Source organism: Plutella xylostella, chromosome 5 (genome assembly GCF_932276165.1).
Source record: "Plutella xylostella chromosome 5, ilPluXylo3.1, whole genome shotgun sequence".
In the NCBI taxonomy this organism is placed as follows: Eukaryota; Metazoa; Arthropoda; class Insecta; order Lepidoptera; family Plutellidae; genus Plutella; species Plutella xylostella.
This window is the reverse complement of record NC_063985.1, coordinates 8,395,396-8,415,050: the sequence shown is the minus strand read 5'-3', so window position 1 is coordinate 8,415,050 and position 19,655 is coordinate 8,395,396. Positions and strand designations below refer to the sequence as shown.

The 19,655-nt window shown below is 36.8% G+C and overlaps 1 protein-coding gene and 1 non-coding gene across 5 annotated transcripts in view; both read right to left on the bottom strand.

Annotated features, from left to right (window-relative positions):
* The window catches only part of LOC105385495 (protein bunched, class 2/F/G isoform), a 95,336-nt gene that overhangs the window by 42,566 nt on the left and 33,115 nt on the right, over window positions 1-19,655 (bottom strand). Inside the window, exon 2 of one of the 4 annotated variants that reach the window (XM_038112542.2) lies at window positions 5,588-5,716. The exons of 2 other annotated variants lie outside the window; for them this stretch is intronic. In XM_038112542.2, the coding sequence (XP_037968470.2) occupies window positions 5,588-5,716 (129 nt within the window). Of the gene's footprint in view, window positions 1-5,587; window positions 5,717-18,605; window positions 18,766-19,655 lie in introns of those variants that run through there. One more of the 4 variants, XM_038112544.2, reaches the window with a different exon arrangement.
* Window positions 17,898-17,970, bottom strand: Trnak-uuu. The gene has a single exon. It is a non-coding gene; the product is annotated as a tRNA-Lys (tRNA).

Sequence of the window (19,655 nt, the reverse complement as noted above, 5' to 3'; positions counted from 1 at the left end):
CAAACCGCGACCATTGGGGCGTGTTTTCGCTATAACTGTACATACCCCTGGGCGACGTTCGTTCGCCATTGTATCTGGTTTAGCACCGTTATACCTTGGTCTAACTGACGAGAGTCTCATGGAGCTAGATAAAAAAAAGTCTTCCGACTGAATATAACGCGCAGAGCACACTCTATTAGACCATGGCAGAACTGTCAATCAGATACAACCACCCTGACAGTTGATAACGGGAACCCGTCTCGTTTATTATGCACGCTGTCTCGATATATCAGAATTTGATGTAATGGACGTGTTAGTAGTGCTGGCTACGGTAAAATCTAAGAGTAGATGTCGTTTTATCAATGTAGAGATGATGGTACGATCACGGTCAATTTCAAGGTTGCATTACATTTGTTTTTCTTTTTAGGGTTCCGTAGCCAAAATGGCAAAAACGGAACCCTTATAGTTTCGTCATGTCCGTCTGTCCGTCTGTCCGTCTGTCCGTCTGTCACAGCCGATTTACTCGGAAACTATAAGTACTACAGTGATGAAATTTGATGGGAATATGTGTTGTATGAACCGCTACAAAAATATGACACTAAATAGTAAAAAAAAGAATTGGGGGTGGGGCCCCCCATACATGTAACTGAGGGATGAAATTTTTTTTTTCGATGTACATACCCGTGTGGGGTATCAATGGAAAGGTCTTTTAAAATGATATAAAGTTTTCTAAAAAACATTTTTCTTAAAGTGAACGGTTTTTGAGATATCAGCTCTCAAAGTCGTAAAAAGTATGTCCCCCCCCCTCTATTTTTATAACTACGGGGTATAAAATTCTAAAAAAAATAGAGGTGATGCATGCTAATTAACTCTTTCAACGATTTTTGGTTTGATCAAAGTATCTCTTATAGTTTTTGAGATAGGTTGATTTAACTGTAATTTTGCTGCTACGGAACCCTTTGTGCGCGAGCCCGACTCGCACTTGGCCGGTTTTTATTTGTTATTTCGTTAACATAATAATGATATAAGTACAAGTACGTTTCTCTACCTTCGCTTAGCTAAGGATTTCCCTTGGAAATTCTTCTAATCTCAAGCTATATAATTAAATACAGTCCATATACGTTTAATTTAGCTACTTATATTTTAGTTTGTCAAAGCTCCAATATGATTAGGGGTGGAGATTCTTTCCACAGGTAATTCTGTCTGCAATAAAGAGTATTTTATCTTATCTTAATTTCAAGTAATTCATAACAATCATACGTAAGCGATCTGTTATAAATTAATAAGAAAAATGCTTAGACAATTTTCAACATAACAGCTAAGATTTTTTTTATCTATTTACGGCGGCGTGGTCACTGTGAACGTACGCGTTATTAGTAACATAGAGCTGGAGCAGCACTGTCGTGTCAATCTTCATCCATGACTGTGAGTACTCGCAATTAGCCTGGAGAAAAATTCCAGTGTTGGAATTATGGAGATCGTTTTATTCTACGATATTAGAAATCTTTAAGTTCAAGAATGAATGCAAGCAAAAAATATTTAGCTACTCCGGGTGTAAAGCTACTAATTTAAATGTTTTGAAGTGATGATAATTAGAAATGTAATTAAATTAATAATCTGCAAGTTAGCTTAGCAGCCTAAAAAGGCATTGTAATAATGATAGATGAAGCTAAAAAGTGTAAAACAATTGATCATAAATTTTCATTATAGGTATACTTGATCGTCTTGTTTTTGTTACAGTTTTATAACAAATCATAATTAGTAGATTCTTTAGTAGTAGATTCTATAGAAGCTAAAACAAAACCAACCAATAATTAACTTTGTCTGACAGAGGCTGTTAATATTATCTGAATATGATATCGTCGAATATATTTCATAGGAATATCATATAGGACACTGTGGTCCCCAACAATGTCTCAAGTCTTGAGATAGTTGGCAGAGGCAGTACGCACCTTTGGCACGGCATACTGTGAGTCTGTAACGCGACCTCATTCTGGGATCAGCTCGCCTAAAATGCCGCTTTTTCCTACTGCGCTCGAGAAAGATCTAGAGTAGAGGACGTTCGAGCTGCAGACATTTTAGGGCTTCAGTATTGCATAGGTGGTCAAAGATAAATAACACCCCATTTAGCGAGACTAGCTTCCACATTGGTGTCACTGTTAGGTGACTAGAGCTAACAGGACAAGGCCGTCTAGATCCACTTTGTGCATTTACGCCAGTGGTTAATAAGTCAATTAACTAGATAAATGATAGGTCTGCAATGATGATGAAAGTTTGACGTGTTTGCAAGGTGCATTTAGTGTCAAAAACCATGTATATAAAATAACTTTTAGGAGTTTAGACATTCGGTCTAAAATACTATCTTATCAACGATCCATTTATTCTTTTTTAACAGATAAATTTTAATTGACTGTATATCAAAAGTGAAAGAAAAACAATCAAGCGCATGGAAAAATTTAGTTGATATGAATCTGTTATAATTCACTGCTTTATGTTATAAATATAACTCTCCTATCTCTATATTTTATAATGACATCAAACAAAAACATTAGGCGCATCTGCTTACAAGTTTGAGTAAACATGAACGTCTAAGTCGTGATGTATATGTAACAGCTAAGTTATTGCGCAAACCTTGAGGTTATCATGATGGTTATAATGTTTAAAGTAATTCTAGAGATTCGCGTGGGTTGGGTAAAGCTGTATTAGTAAATGATATCAACCAACAGAATGATGTCACTTCGATTTGTATTGATCCTCTTGAGAATAAAGAGAGGCACGTGTAAGCCACTGAAGAAAATATGCCTGAACGCCATCTTGAATACAAAATGAGTAAGTGTTTTGCTACGGTTATTACGACGTCCCTTGATTTCACATGGTTTAACGTTAAATATTAAGCGATGTTATGTCGTAAACAAAATTCTTCAACATACAGGATCTCATATTTTGGCAAACCAAAACCTTGAATCTAAAGCCGAAAAGATGATATCATCCACTTTCTACCACTAAATGCAAAAACAAAAGAAGACTGTAAAAGCAGGATTTGAGGGAATTGCATTAAGGGATTCAGGACCTTAATTTCTTTTGCGTAAGCGTAAAATTCTCTGGGGCGTTAAGTTTGACGGTCATTGCCGATGACGTAAACGCGAGTCCTTGCACGGTCGGGTGCGCGGACGCATCCCGTTTGTGGTTTCAACCACTCGGGATTAGTTTCAATGTCACCGAGTGACTTACGAGTTAGTTGCTACGCTGCCTGACAAAGCCTGCTTACTTTACTTTGCATGTATAATGTATGTAGGTATGGTAAGTAATGTGTAAGTGTGTTCTTGTCAAATAAGAACTGCCACTTTGGAAAATTACGTGGAGTCAAGCAAATACTTATTGCTTATTTGATGAAGACGTTTAAGAAGTTTGCGCAAAAAACGGATGACGGATTGAAAAAACAGGAATGGCGTATTCTCATTAGAATGGTGATGGTTTGGTGCTTTCACCGGTCATCGACCCTAACACAGATTTGTAGCTAAGCACACTTGTAACGGTATATTTATGTGAACCAACCCCGTACTAAGATGATAGATTAACAGTATGTTCTATTAAGTTATGATTAGGCGAAAGCTTCATCGACCGATGTTTTAGTGATTTTCATAAGCTACTCACAAATTGTAATCAGACAACTGAAACATCTCTGAAAATTATCATCCAAAATTGATAAATCAAATATTTTGCTTCTCTTGAATTTCATACATATTTATCATGAATGTTCTAGAATTTACAATAGGTACATAGACTCGTAATGTCCTGTAGCCCATATATTTATTTACATACGACGTGAATACTATATTCATCTATAAAATAGAATGTCATCTAGGTAAATTAGCAGTCGTTGCGTCTACATGCACATGTGCTATAAGTGCAATTCAAGTTGTTGAGAGAGCAATTATGAAGTGGCTCTGTGGTTAATGAGTGCGTACAGTAATTACTTACTCAGGGCAGAATGTGTAAGGGCATTCAAGAGTAGCACTAACTACCATTCTACTTGAGGGTGAAGTAGAGAATCGCAGCCTACAAATCAAATCAGCGATAAAAACAACGTTATGAATATAAAATAAAAAACACATAAAATAAAATGATAATCTGAAGCTGATGTGGGTAACGTTGAATCAAGCAAATATTATCAATCCTATTAAAACCCGTCCGAGAGAATAATGACAAATTATTTACTTTGTAAGTCATCATCTGCGTTATCATATGGACGCAGGATGTTGTTGTGGGATCTTTTTTATACTGCGAATTTAAGCTGAACATTCGCTGTGCTAAAACTTTACTGTACTTAAATATACTATTTATAGAAGGACTTTTTATACAGTTATTAGGTAATAGTGCTAAAATTCCCCATCTTCGTATTTAGTTTACTCTGCCATGAAGTAGAGTCCACGCCAAAGATGAAGTCTTACGTCAAAATTGAGAAATATAACTGCTTATTCATAGGCCCTTCACCCATTACGATACTTTATCTTGTAGTGGTATGGACTCTAATTAAGTTTTCGAAATTAAGTGTCAATAAATCTATTTATTATCATTGATGCCCAACAACTTACTGATGCGATGTGTAAAGTATTAATTGTATTGATGTTCTCTTGGTGTAAACGCGCCGCGTACACCATGGAGGCGGTATACCCTTGTCGTGACATCCAAAGTCAAAGTCAACGACCGAGCTGACTGCTGCCATACAGCAAAAAAGCCCAGCTCCTCATTGACAGACTTAAACACTGTATTCTTAGCCATGACGTAAGCCCAAAAATTTAAACGCAGCTAAATTATGAACATCATTACGATGATGTGCAAATTTTGTTGTTCACTCGCGCAGCAGATTCGAGCATTAATCATGGAGATTGTTTCTCTTATTTCAAGCACTTCCATCTTTTGACATCACACTAATGCTTGAACATTTAGGTTTCCGCTTGACGTGCGTCTTCCAATTCGTCAAAACAGCCATTCGAAATACTTTCTACAATACCTGCGCTTATCTGCCGGGCTTTGTTAACCGTAATTGGCGACATTAGAAGAACATGTTCTCATTAACTCTCTTTATGTTAAGCCAATAACATATAAGCACCGTCGTTATTAAACTGAATTGTGATAAAAGAATAGTCAGAGCTCTGTCATTTGAATATTACAAATTATAACCACAGACAAATCATAATAACATATTGCAGTCGTTCACCTCTCTAAAATTAGCATCACAACAATGTTAAAGGATAAAAAAACATAATACAACATCTAAACATAGAGTAGGCGGGACATGTACAAAAAACTACCACCAAGTATATCAAAACAATAACACTCAGCAGGCAAGCATGCACACATACTAGGAACGTTTGGTTTGTATTTATAAAGCATTTAACAAAAACCATAAACCACAAATATTAAACAAATTACTCACACAAACGAAATACTCGCTTAATGATTCGCAAATCCATCATCGATCTTTGATAAATGTGCGGTCAAGATCGGATGATTGAATGCGCGAGTAGCGAGTATTTCGTACAAAACAAAAGAACAAGAACCATAACCAAAGAAGTGAAACGTTCCGAGCGTGGAGCGCGCCTACCTGGAGTGGGGTTGTCTGTCCGAGGGCGGCGGGGAGGGCGCGCGGGACGAGGCGGCGGTGTCGCGCTGCTCGCCGGCCGCCGGGCTGCCCGCGCCGCTGCCGCCCAGCGCCAGCGCCAGCCCGGATATGCTGGAGACGAACACACACCACCAGGTCACCACAGCCCTAGCCGTCAGCGCCACATCGGCTTAACAGCTCCAAGTAGCCGCCAATCAATCTAACAAGCGGCTATGTGCTAATCGATAACTAGTAAGATTATCATGTAGACTTGATTGCTAAACTACTTGGAACATATAAACCATCAAATACTAATACTAACAATGTTTTACTATGTTAACTAAGATCCCTGGCTGCCTACAGTTGTTAAAAATAGAACCCAAATGTCGGTAAATGACAGTAAAAAATATATAATCCCGCTGTATACATCTTGCCAAGAAGGATCCTTCTAGAAAATGTTAACAGTACATAATAATTTTTAGGTTACAAAGGTTTTCATTACAGCCGAGCGAAGCAGCAGCATTCTCAGCGGGGTGGGGTACAGAAGCAGTGTCGTACAGTTAGTGGCAAGGCAAACGGGAGTGTCAGTATAATACGAGTGTTGGTAAGCAAGCATTCCGTCATATGGTGATGAATAGGCATCACTTTGTTTTCCACCATTGAGGAAAAGTCAGACATAACAGCAGTACCATATGAAGACGTAAATTGACGCAGCAATAACGATAATAGATTCTCCAGTTCCAAGAACAAAGAGGAGTCTAGATAGCTGTCTCAATATAAATCAAGCGGTTAACAGCCTCAAGTAAACTCCGGCGATTCAAACGCCAATCAAATGGTCAAGGAAGATAAAACTGTAGAGGAAGCCGCCGCGTATCAGTCACGAAGTCAAGTGTGGGCGCGAACAAGCAATTAGCTGAATTGTCCACGTCAATGGTCTAGAAATATGCCCCAGCAGTCGCATCAGATGCTTCGTGAATGGAGATAGCCGGAGTTGGCGATCGTCGCAGCCGCAGCGACGCGACGCCAAGGTTGCCCCCCACTGACTTGTCATCACTCGAACAATAGCCAAAAAGTTACAAAGGATTTAAGTGTGTTATAGACTCTACGAGTAATCGTATGATTACACGTAGAGTCTATCAAGGGAGTTCCACGAAGTCCCAGCAGGATTTTATCGAACAATTTGATAGCATAATTTAAACGTATGGAGAAGTCACGCGATGTGACTCACAGAGAGAAAACAGTGGAAGTAAACGATAATCATTGAAACGTTACCAGGAACTTCATGGTTAAACTAGTAGCTTTTTTAGTTATACCTAATAGTAAATCTCACCCTTAGAATTAGCTCTGCATTATCATAATGAAGTTCTGCATAAAAAATCTATTTGAGCGATTGTATTTCAATCTGAATAGAATGTTTCCTCATGCCCAATGGATTGGCAAAAAATTATCCATACTATGTTTTGACATTTTATGAAGCTATAAATATAAAGGTTATCCGCCATAAAGGCTTGAGGTCACTATATTATTATGTTTGCCGGAAGTTTTGAATCTGCAAAATAAAGGAATATTTCTGTATTTCTCGACTGTCAAGGCAGTATCTTATGACCATTTAACTGCATTAAGGAACAAAATCTTAACTAAAATACCGGCTATACCCAAGGTCGATGGAAAATTATTTGAATATTTTTCAACCTTTTATTCGTTATTTCCTTATAAGTTGAATTACTGAAATGTTGTATTTTTCTTTGAAGTATGATATGCACTTTACGACGACTACAAATGATAATGAAAAACTGCATATAATGTTTTTAATTCAAGGGAAATAATGGTTACGTGGGTGACCGTTGCCATAGTCCACACCACGCCGTATGCAACAACCTTGTCCTTATTCTGACATGAACATACGTTTTTGTTCCGCAGCCACGGGTATGCATTGTAAAGGGAACCTTGCACGTGGATGTTTCATGAAAACTGAACAAAAACGGGTAAATGTGAAGGCAACGTCCGCGTCCCCCGTCGTCGTTGTAATGTTTCATGTGTACTGTACCTCTTGGTTACTAATGTGTACAATACAATGAATGAACGAGTGGCCAGTTCACTATACATGTCACCGCCACTTTTAAAATATTTTTGTCATAATATTCGTAGTAGCTACAAAATATTCAAAGCTTATAAAATTTTAATGTATTTTCGAACTTAGTTTGTTGACAAGGTTGCCAGTGCGGATGTGAGGAAATTGGAGGCTTTTGATAATTAAAATTGTAATTGTAGAGATAGGTTTGCAATTTATGAGCGGCGGCATGCAGTTGCTGGCATATAAATCAGACGGAGCAGTGACACTATAATTATTTATTTAGTTTTGTGAAGGTACGGCCGTGAATCTAATAAAACCCACAAAGACATCTGATAAGAATGACAACATCCGCATATTCTTTGAACTGTGTTATCATAACACGTACAAACTTAGGGTGGGTTGCACCATTTAACTTATTAACTATTACAAACGTCAAATCCCTTGACGAGAGAGATCAATCTTCAAGAGATTTGACGTTTGTAATAGTTAAAGTTAAAAGGGTGCAACCCACCCTTAGTAGTACACCTACTTAAAAAATCTAGTATAAAGCTATGGGTTCTTCAGCCATAGTCTTATGCTAGGCTTTTGCACTGTCGAATCTATCACAATAACCTATAGCTAATGCAGCGGTGCAAAACAGAACTCACGCTTTCAGTGCACGGTAATAAATAATGACTCATGTATGTATAAGTTTACAATATGCTGAAAAAATGGTAATTAAGGAACGGACATTTTACAGTGGACTTTTAACGTTGAATATTAAACCTGAGCAAGGATTAAAAAATTAAACTAAGCACCGTTTTTGCTTTTGCACTTTATATTAATAGTAGCTCTTAGGTTATTCGGATCAGATAGTTTGCATGCAATACTGCTGTTAGCTTTTTAGTAGGTACTAATACTAAAAGTCAACATTCATTTCCGAAATTTAATTTAATAACTTGGATGAAACTGGAATTAAACTTGGTTGTTGTTGATGTTGACTGAAATATTCAAGATTCCTGTCCGCCACACGTTGGCGTGGGCCCAACTGCCCGGTACTCTGTAGTGTAATTCACTTGTGATTATCCGCCAACACTACATTTTCCACGGCGTCGTTCAGATAATTGATTAACACTAATTGGGGTGACGTGTGAATAATATGAATACTAAGCTTCCTGGATTGATAAATATACAAGACTATGAATGCTATTAAATATTGTTTAAATTTACACACTTAAATACAAAAAATTGTAAACTATAATCGTACATATTATCCTAGTACTAGTTAGATGACGAAAGTACTTTTTTCTACTTTAGCTATTATTGTAAACTAATTAATAAGACAATACAGTAAAATGTGTAAAATAAAGCAATTGCCAGTAGTTGTACCTGCCTCGAGGGCACAATCTTATACCCCCTATTTAGCGTTAGCTAATATCGTAAACGTGAAATGTCATCTGGTGCTCGCGCCGACAATATCGACATCAGTCAACTTCAGAGCGGCATAATAACAGAGACGATATCTTAAACGAGTCGATTGTGTAACGGACAGCGCCAGGGGTTGTTAGGACAACAATGGACCCTTTATGGAGTCACGCAGTAAATCATAAATGCAGTCATTTGCGGCGCGTGCGCAGCCGATAGCGGTGATAACGCGACAGAAGCGGGGCAGCCACGACTTGACCTTCAACACTTTCGAGGGAAAATAAACCTTAAATCGATGTACTAAAGCTTTACTAACGTAACAATACTGGAGCTTGTCCAGTACAATACATCGCTTGAACGTTGCAATGGTCGGAACTAGTCGGAACAGTGCATGTTGTCCTCGTCAGTTAGATTCCAGGGTGGGGTAAATGGGGCGTGTTTTGAAACTATACAAGGCCAGAACGCAGAGGTTGGGACTGCTCGCGTATATTTTCAAATTAAAATAGCGCCATGATTTACTTGAAAATATACAAGGCCATTACGCACTAATCGCGAAGTTGGGCCAAAATTATGGCTTGAAAATATACTGCAGCAGTTACCACTGCGTACTAATCGTGTATATTTTCAAGTGCCATGCGGCAATGCGAGCACTTGAAACTATACGTGATTAGTTACCAGGTAGCCCTTTTGAATTGTTGCTCTCTCTTTCTTTCATGCGAAGTAGTAATAAGTCTATTGCTTTCTAAACATTGTATCATCATTCCGCACTTGGCATTGTTTTCGTAACGTGTTGTTTGTTTACATCGTACAGTTAAAAAGTAAATTGATTTAAATTAAACTGTAGAACTGTTGTTAATAGTAAAAATTATCTCAGAAGAGGGTGTAGAACAATTCATAAAATACAATTACGGTCCATTCAAAACTTGATGAAAAATATGTATGTAATAGGTCTATAGGGTAATACCTACTCCATCTACACTTACGAGCAATGAATAAGTCCAAGTAGTAAATACTCAAAACCAAATGACCACAATTTTTTTAAAACATTTAATTTAGGATTTGATCAAAATTTTCGTTTTTAGTTGGTTACCTATATTTTGATGCGCTGTTAAATTTACTTTAATATATTGCCGACGGCGACGGCGTCATTAAGCTAGTCTTTTACGTTCAGGAGCTATCATCACTGGAACTTTTTCATTGCTCGTGAGTGTAGTAGGTAATATTACTCTTAATTCATATAAATAATAATATATTAGTATTCTTACTTGCAAGTATTATTGCTATAATTATCAATTTATCAATCAAATTAGAGCTTGTTCATCTTTATTTATTAACATTCTATAGGTCTATGTCAGGCAGAACAAGTAAATTGTAGTCATGTACATTTACCGAAATAGTTAAGTAAATCAAAATCAGCATGTAGGTATAAATTATATGCGACAAGTACGCCAATCAAGCAATGTGCGTAATAGCAATGTATATTTTCAAGAACGATTCAGTAAATCCCAACTTGAAAGTATACGCGATTAGTACGCACATATCGTGTATATTTTCAAGTAAGATATTATTTTTTTTCAATTGAAAGTATACAGTGCTAGTACACTATGGGTGCGTTCTGGCCTTGTATAGTTTCAAAACACGCGTAAATGGGCTAAAAGATTGTAGATAAGGAGTTGGAAGGTTGCCCAAAAGCAGGAAATATGCCCGCCTATGACAGTGTGACATCATAACAGTAATGTAAAATGGGGTTGCAATGGCAATGCATTTCTTTCCAGGGAAGTACAAAGGTCATCATTGCGGCTGTAGATGTTTGTTTACTCAGTTTACTATTATCCGCTGGAGTCGTATGTGGGAAGCACAATTATGTTGTATTTGTTGGCCACTCCTAATCGCAGTGATAATGAGAGAGCAATGTCACTGGATGTAGTTATAAACAAAATAAGACATGACATCAGCTTCATTGTTGATAAATAAAACTGTTTGTAATTTGTACTCTAATCACCAGGAACACTATGTTATACCTACTTCAGATGTAATTAACTTTGATGGCGAATGCATGTTTTCCATGGTAATTTATAAAAGTTCCTAAATAGTATAATTTATCTTCGCACTAGATATAGCCCTATATTCTCTTGGCAATGCAAATGACTTGGAAGTCTTGGAACTAATTTCTACACCTTTTAATGGCATAAATATGTCATGTTAACGAATTTGGACCATCTAACATTAAACTGTGTTATATCAATAAATGTGTCGTTAGATAATTTTGTATACACATTTACTTCTGCCTACAATGTTTACACTCAGATTAAACTCGTGCTGATGTTTGCGCATTTCTCTATTTCAGCAACTGTATAATATCACACTTCCAACGTGGAAGACATCCTTACATTAATTGAATAATATACATAGATTCTACCTCGTATAATTATTGTATTTATTGTGTCTCGTTTTGACGAGACAGCAGTACATTCCGACTCAAAATATCTTTAGGAAAAATCCGCGTTCCCCCATCCTTACATCATACATCCATTAGTGTTTCGCAAATACATCAGTTTTGCTTCAGTGATGGAGTCAGATTTAGTGTGTTTGTCACAAACAGAAATAAACCGTAAAACTATTCTGATACGGCGCCAAACCGCCCATTAACGATGGTATTAAACGTAAAGCTAACCTAAGCAAAACATTTGACTTTGGTGTGGCTATTGAACGATCTTAAGCAGTTGGGGCAATATCCGCTGTAATAAGATTGCGGTTCAAGTGAAAGGAGAAAATAATTAGGCAGCAGCGGTTACACCACCAGAAGCACAAGGCCACAATCCATTGAATGCAAGAGGAAATCTATTTCTACTCGTATATGTGTAATTATGTGTTTAAATTGTTACTCAACTCAAGGGTTAAAATGCCTGAGGTCGAGGAGCTGACTTCATATCACAGGTTCCCCTTCTAGATTCCGTTTTAGTAACAGAACAAAGTATATTATAGCGATTATATACCTATGACTGTACAGGGTATTTCTTTTTGTGTCTTTTTCATTTTATAAGCATTATCAGAAAAAAATTATAGGAGCCAAGTACATAGTTGGTGAGTATAGTTCTACGTATACGTGCTACGTACACATAAACTATAGAGTGTTTATAAGTAAATGATTACTGTATAGTGGAATAATCCACTTCTGACGGACCATTTAAATGCTCAAAACACGTCATAACTACGAGCACCTTGAAATTATCCATTTGAAAAATAGCTGTAATATCTATCATAATTAAATCATTATACTAGAATGATTTAATTATGATAGAAACAACCTAAGAATCTTGTTATGAATAAATCTTATTAATTGTGATATCGGCGAGCTTAAAGTAATTGTATATTTTCAATCGCTCATTGGAATATTAAAAAGCTTATATAACATAAAATGTAAACAATACAATTGATCCAATTCAATTAAATTTACAATGGTTTAAATGAAGTTATTCTGCAATGTACAGTAAGGTGCAGAGAAACCTGACCCCCCTCAGAAACATTGTTACTATGAGAGGGGGTCAGGTTTTTCTGCACCTGACCGTACATTAATATATTGCAGCCCTGAGTTGTACAGTAGCAGGGACTGTGTCACAATAACGTAGTGCCATCAGCCACTATGCCACCCACGAAGCTCCGAAATAGACTGATGACAAACTTGCAGTAGGATTTTCGCGAAGTATTTCGAGCAATGACAAATGTATGCGAAAGCAGAGCAAGTGAAATGTACATTAACTAACCTTCGTTACTGAAGTTAACAAGAAATTAAACGTACCTACTGTGTATTCATAATTATATTGTGTCGAAATTCGCCAAAGTTTCTGCTGATTTCGCGTATTGTAATATGCCTGGATTCCCCTGCTTCTAATACTTCTAGTATCCCGAAGTATGGCATGACTAAAGACCGAAAACCTGTAATCATTATTTCGATAAGCTCAATAAGTTAACCGATGATGTAAGCCCGATAATAGGTTTACATGCTACTACTAGCGGTAACTACGCATTAATCCCATTAGGAACCCAATACTGTAAGTAAGCGCAGTGAAGGCCGGTCATAGAACCAGGAAATAGTAAGGGAGGGTTGGGCATCACCACCGTCAGGAAATTTGACAGCTGCTGCCTTAAAGGTGCATGACCTGGGAGGGTAAGTTAAGCAGAAGTGATACGTATAACTAAAATTGACCGTTTATTAAGTTTTCTTAACGCGCAAACTTTAAAGCAGTTTTCAAATCGAATTGTGCGTTCTGACGGTCTTCATTATGCCCTGAATTGCAATAAGTTTTCTTATTCAAGAGTTAGGATCCCTAAGAGCCTCAGAGGTCGTCCGTTGAACTAAAGGACGGAGACGAGATAGGGTGAAGATACTAAGGGCGTGGGGACAATGACCGTGGCTGCTGTGACAAGAGCAACCTGCTTTATACAGTCACCTGTATCGTGCGTGAACTCAGAACATTCTCGAAGCGAAAGGACTAAAAGGGCTCGTATCATGTTTCAGCGAATATTTTTTACTTTGTTTGCCCTTCCCTTAAATAGTAATTTGATACCAAGGTCACAGAGAAAGTTCAAGGCCCGGAGTCGGCAAGTCACGGAAGACCAAACTAACAAAACATGATTGATGTGAACCCGTCAGTATGATATTAGGTGCTACAGCGGGGTCGTCGACATCCACTAATGATACAAAATTAAACGGTGCTTAAGAGTGGCTTGATGGAAAATAAGGACGCAGTTTATTGTGCTAAAATACATGGTGTGGACTTGCGAATCTTAAACCGTGAGCAAGAGTGTATATTCTTAACCGACTTCAAAAACAGGAGGAGGTTCTCAATTCGACCGAATATATATTTTTATGTATGTTCTGTATCTGCGTACATGTATTAGGTTTAACTCAAGGGTGGTCCCATTTAATTCATAGGTAAATAAATTGCACCCCCAATGGTTTAAAAATAGGGTATGCACTTCCATTTTGCGCACCTCTGCAAGTTGTTATTTAGACTTTGAAACGAGCTGCATAGAAAACCTTTTCTAGACTCCTAAAGCATAAAACAGTCATACGAGCAACGGTCACGGTCACTGTGGAACAGACGACGCTTTTCTCACAGAGATATCGTATATCCCGTAGGTAGGTAACTAGTCGGGCTGACTCAGACTTGTAATAAAGCGTACTCACTGTGTTTGTTCGCACTCCGTGATAACGAAACCGGAATATTCTGGACTCAAACACGAGGTACCGCACTTTAAATGGTGTGATTTTTATTGGAGTAACTAATGCTCATTTGTTGTATTTGCTATACAAGTATACAGGATGTTACAAAAGGCTACACCTAACTTAGACTGGAGAACTCATTTTCGATATTAGATTTTGGCGCAAAGGTAAAAAAAACCCACACAAAATTTAATAAGTACTTACATAAATATTTTATTTAATATATTTCTGGTAACCCTGATGATTGCCTATGGAAGCCCTGGTAGTCATGGTAGGTACCTACTTCCGTATAACTACATACAATACATCACATCACATGCTACGTCCCACCAGAATTAGTTGTAGGTATAATTTTATTTAAAATAATGTCCTATTGTTTGTTTCACAACAGCTCCTGAACTCATTAATACTAATACACATACAGACATAGATATCAGGACGTTATGATGGGCCTATCTTACTATTATTATTACCTACCATATTATTTACATTTTACTAAACCGCTAAACACCCAGTAGTAGGTAGGTACTAGGCACCTATAGCAAATGTGAATTTTAGCGTGAGCGTGTAAAACACTTGGCGGACCCAACAGTTATGATATTATGAATAAACAAGTGTACATATTTACCGGTTCACATTATGTGAAAATGATAAACAGTAAAGTGTAATGTATCTCTAAAATGTAATAAGTACACAACACATTATTATTTTATACAATGTTGATTTTTGTTGTTTTGTTACCGATTAATTAAAGGATGCAGATAATAACTAGTGCAAATTTTAGTCATAAGTATATAATTGGTAGAAAAGTGGATTTGTTAGCAATGCAATGACGTCATAATTATATATATGTAGAGATATGGGCAGTTGACGTCACAACTCACTTCTGATGAAGTTATAAATCACTTTGGCCTTGGATAATACGTTCACAATATTTGACTTTGGCTCCATGTTAGCATCGGTGGTTAAACTTGGGTTTATGCTCTCATGAAATGAAAGAAGCAACCGGTTGGGTTTTTATGGTTAAATAATCGGAAACTTCCGAGGGAAATAAAACGATAAGTACAATGCAATTGCATTCAGCAATCATCACTAGATATAAGCAAAATGCTGAAAAGATGCTCGAGGAGTTTCTTTCGCCATTTCTTTCCTCCTTAATGACGGGGCCTTTGTGAAATGGTGGTAGAGTAATAATATGACAATGGACAAATAATTGTAAAATTTTACGTCCAATAAAATGATATTCTATTCTATTACTTATCAACAAATATCTAGTAAAGTGCAATATTTCATCGGGATGAAAAGGAGTGTCCCTGCAATTGTAGTTGGACATGCCTAATAGAGCTCTAACAAGTATTTCCACATTTTCCTCCGAGTAGATTGTTGCATCAATCACCAGTAATAACATAACAGAGCAATAAGTTGCTTTGACAAGGTACCACGTAGTCAGCAGGCGATGCTAAGTGGACAGCTATTTTGTAATTTAAATTAAAATAATTGTACACTCTATTCACTAGCTTTCGTGGTAAGTCGTAAATGCTTATTGTTATGTAAAGTTACAGTAATAATTATAAGATTTTTAACCGTGAAATTAAGTAATCACTTTATTGCACTTTTGAATTATTTTTAGTCGGTGAATCTTACGTTGTTTTATTCATTCATTGTGAATAGGTCAAGGCAAGGTAAAGTAATACTTCTTAATAAATATAATAATGTAGTGAGATGGAATATCGTTACTCAATCACGTCACAAAATATAGAAGGTATTTTATTTAAATCTACACAAAACGTTCCCGAAATAAACATCTTGCCTAAAATATAAAAAAAATAGTTAGTTTCTAGTCGTTTCTGTCCTCGAAGCATTCATTATTTCATGTCACGAGATTCATACTCGCTTCTCCAACATGAACCATGATTATTAGAAATATAATTGAACTATCCGAGCAGTTAGGTACACGTTTCATAAGGCAACGCCTGGACACTGAGGCTATCTGCGATTACAATCGTAATGGTATTATCATTATCACATAATATCCATCACTGGTCAAATCACGAATGAGGAATATGAAGGCTGAAGGAAACCTCTGGCTATGACTGAACAGTTTACTGTAGTCTGCAGGAAGAACGAAAATAGTTCACGAAATTATTTATAGATATCATTAATAATAAATGTATAAGTAACTGGAAACGGATGTCCAACAAGCGACATCCTCTTTGATGAGGGTTTTAGAGACGAGGGACATTTACATTTTCAACCTGGGAGGTTAAAGGTATGCTAGAAACTAGTCGTGGTGGCGCATTGGATAAGATCCAGGGTACCGATTCCCGAGCAGCGGAGATCATTTCATCTCCAATGCCGAAATAAAGTGTTACAAGGGAAAGCATGACCTTGACTTTTTATTTGGTTGTATTTGTATATATGGTTACATTATTTAGTTTGGACGAGGTGGGAAAGAGAACGAAGTAGGAAATGGATGAGGTAAGAAATTTAACGAAGTAAGAAGTGGACGAGGTGGAGGAGGACAAATAACTGAAAAAATGCAATAGTGAACGAAGTAGGAAAGTAGACGAAAACATCCTGAAGGGATATACCAATATCATATTTATATTTAATCTTAGTAAGAAACAGTAGCACGGTGCCGTTAATGAGCCATATTAATAGTTTATTTTTCTAAGAAAAGTATGAATGGGGCATGTTTGGATGGGACAAAGTCATCATAAAGATTTCAGCCATCTTATTAAATTAAAAGGAAATGAAAAATCGAGTATGGTGGTCTTCCATCGCATCCTGGCTGGTAATGTGGAAATATTTTATATGAAGGCGGCGGTAGAGTTAGACAATGCTAACTTTGTGATGGGTAAAATATGGTTTCCCTAACGACTCTATCTAGAGTGTAAAAAAGTAAAGTTAAACTTATGTATTTTCATTGCTTTAAGTCCATTCAAGGATCCAGCTTTTGCCCACTTAGTAAGTACTTTTCTTTTCTAAACTTCTCTACATTATTGTATATACCAAATATATGTATGTTTGCATATTTTTAATGGAGTAACTGTTCTGAATAACATTTCAATAAATTAGTACAGTATGAAACTTTATCTCATAGAAATATTTTCGTTACAAATAACTCTTTAACATGTAGCGCCACCTAGTAGTTAAAGTATGAAAATAATAAAGTGACATCTATGGACGGCAAAACGAACTACAACCAATACAAGGCAAGTTGACGGGATCCCGGCCGAAAGGTGGTTTAGTGGACAGCTGTAGATTACATGTTCAGTAATGTTAACTAGATGGCGCTAAACTTAGTTTTGAATAACCTTAATCTCTATAAATTTATCGTAAGTAATCATGTTCTCCTACGTTATTTAATTTTAATATTATACACAGTCCTTATAAATCTACATTCTACACAGACATACCTTATGAAAAATAAATATCCTTTCTTTAAATGAAAAGGTAGGTTGGCAGACAAGGCAAGATTATTTTCGTAATACTTAATTTTTCTACAGGATGTTTTACATATAAATTGTATAATAATTAAAAGTCGGGCGGTAGTGCATTCTAAACCATCAAATATAAATTCAACAAAAATAAAATACAAAAAGAGCCGCCCGAACAGGGACTTGAACCCTGGACCCTTGGATTAAAAGTCCAATGCTCTACCGACTGAGCTATCCGGGCTCGTGATTACAGTGGCGTAAAACATGTACCGTATCAATATAGTCGACGAGAATAACGAAGATCCGAAAACAGTACGGTTGAAACTTGCATCTATATTATCCTATTTTATTCTTAGCCACTTTGTCAATCAGTAATTTAAAATCAGACACCACAACACATTCGTTCCTATTTTAGTCCAAGCGTTAAAAGTTCGTCTACTCGTCACTAGGTGGCGCTATACATTTTGTTTATGATTGCCATCGTTTTCGAGTTTATAATTTACTTACCATCATTATTAAGATTAGAGTAGGCTATATCAAATAAAAAAATAATATCACACACGGAAAGCCTTGCCAGTAAATATAGGACACAAAACTTCAGTATCCAAAATTAATTCAGCCAAGAAGAGCTGCATGAAGGGAACAAAAATTTTACAATCCCTTTTAGCCACAATTAGCTAGTAATAATAAGTATAATTATTATTTGATATCAAAAGCAAACTAGATTGAGAACTGATGCTAGTTGTCTCACTGTAATGGAATTTGGTGATAGCAAACCTTTCGCAAGAATACCTTTTGTAGACTTAACCACATCTAGTATCATAAACTTTACCACAGCTAGTGTATATGTATATATCAATGACTATAAGCGCTACTAAAACGACTTCTAACAAAATGGCTATGGCTAGACTGCGTTACAAAACGTATCCTTGTTTGTGGGCTTGCGAGACTTGAATGTCAAAGTGACACTCGAAACATTATTCTACGGATGGGTATGTGACTCACTGACACTCTGCGTCACAAACTGTCGTAGTACCTGTAACAAACGGAAAGTTGGTCAGTTAGCTCAATTAGCATTCGTTGACTTAGCGGTAGCGGTGTTGTTTATCTTGTTGTTGAGATTTATTGTTAATTCATGATATTACGACGGTAAATTTTTGCAATAAAAAAGCAGTGGTCGCGATTCTGAAGACAGCCTATTTAATTTCAGTACAAACTTAATCATACAACAAAAAAAATGGAACAGGGAAAATTAGCTGAAGTATAATTATTACATACAAACATTTAAATTTTGGGCACATTAGTTTCAAATCATTTTACCGAGCGCTACCAAATTTCAATGGACATCTGGCCAATAGAGCGAGATTTGATGACGCCGCTTGATAAATCATTACATCCCCCAGTTGGGTAAGTGAGCCAAGATCATTATGAATGGACGACATTTGTGTGGCGATGACGTTTCTCCAGGCGACGTCAGCGGAATCTCTAAACACATGTAGGAGGCGTGGGCCGCCTAGAGGAAATCGATGTTTTATTACATTCCGCAAATTTACACCGTTTATTCATTATTTACCTGCTATTATTCGTCGTAGGGAAGTCCTAGGCGAAATTATGTCGATCAAATATAATAGGCGACATACTCAAGAAAAGCCACATTAGGACTTAGGAGTTAACGAAACCGACGAGCGTGTATGAGGAGACTTATGAATGTGTAGAGCAAGCGAAATAAGTATGTCAGAATCATGGCAGGTGAAGGTCCATAGTCCCTATGTCATCCGCGTACATTTTGTTTAAAAAGTTTCATGTCATTTTCCGCTAGAGGCGCCACTTTATATACGAGAACTGTAAGCTTTCATACAATAGGTATGTACCTACGTTTTTTATTACTGTCCTAATAATCGATATCACGATTTTTGTAGTAAATAA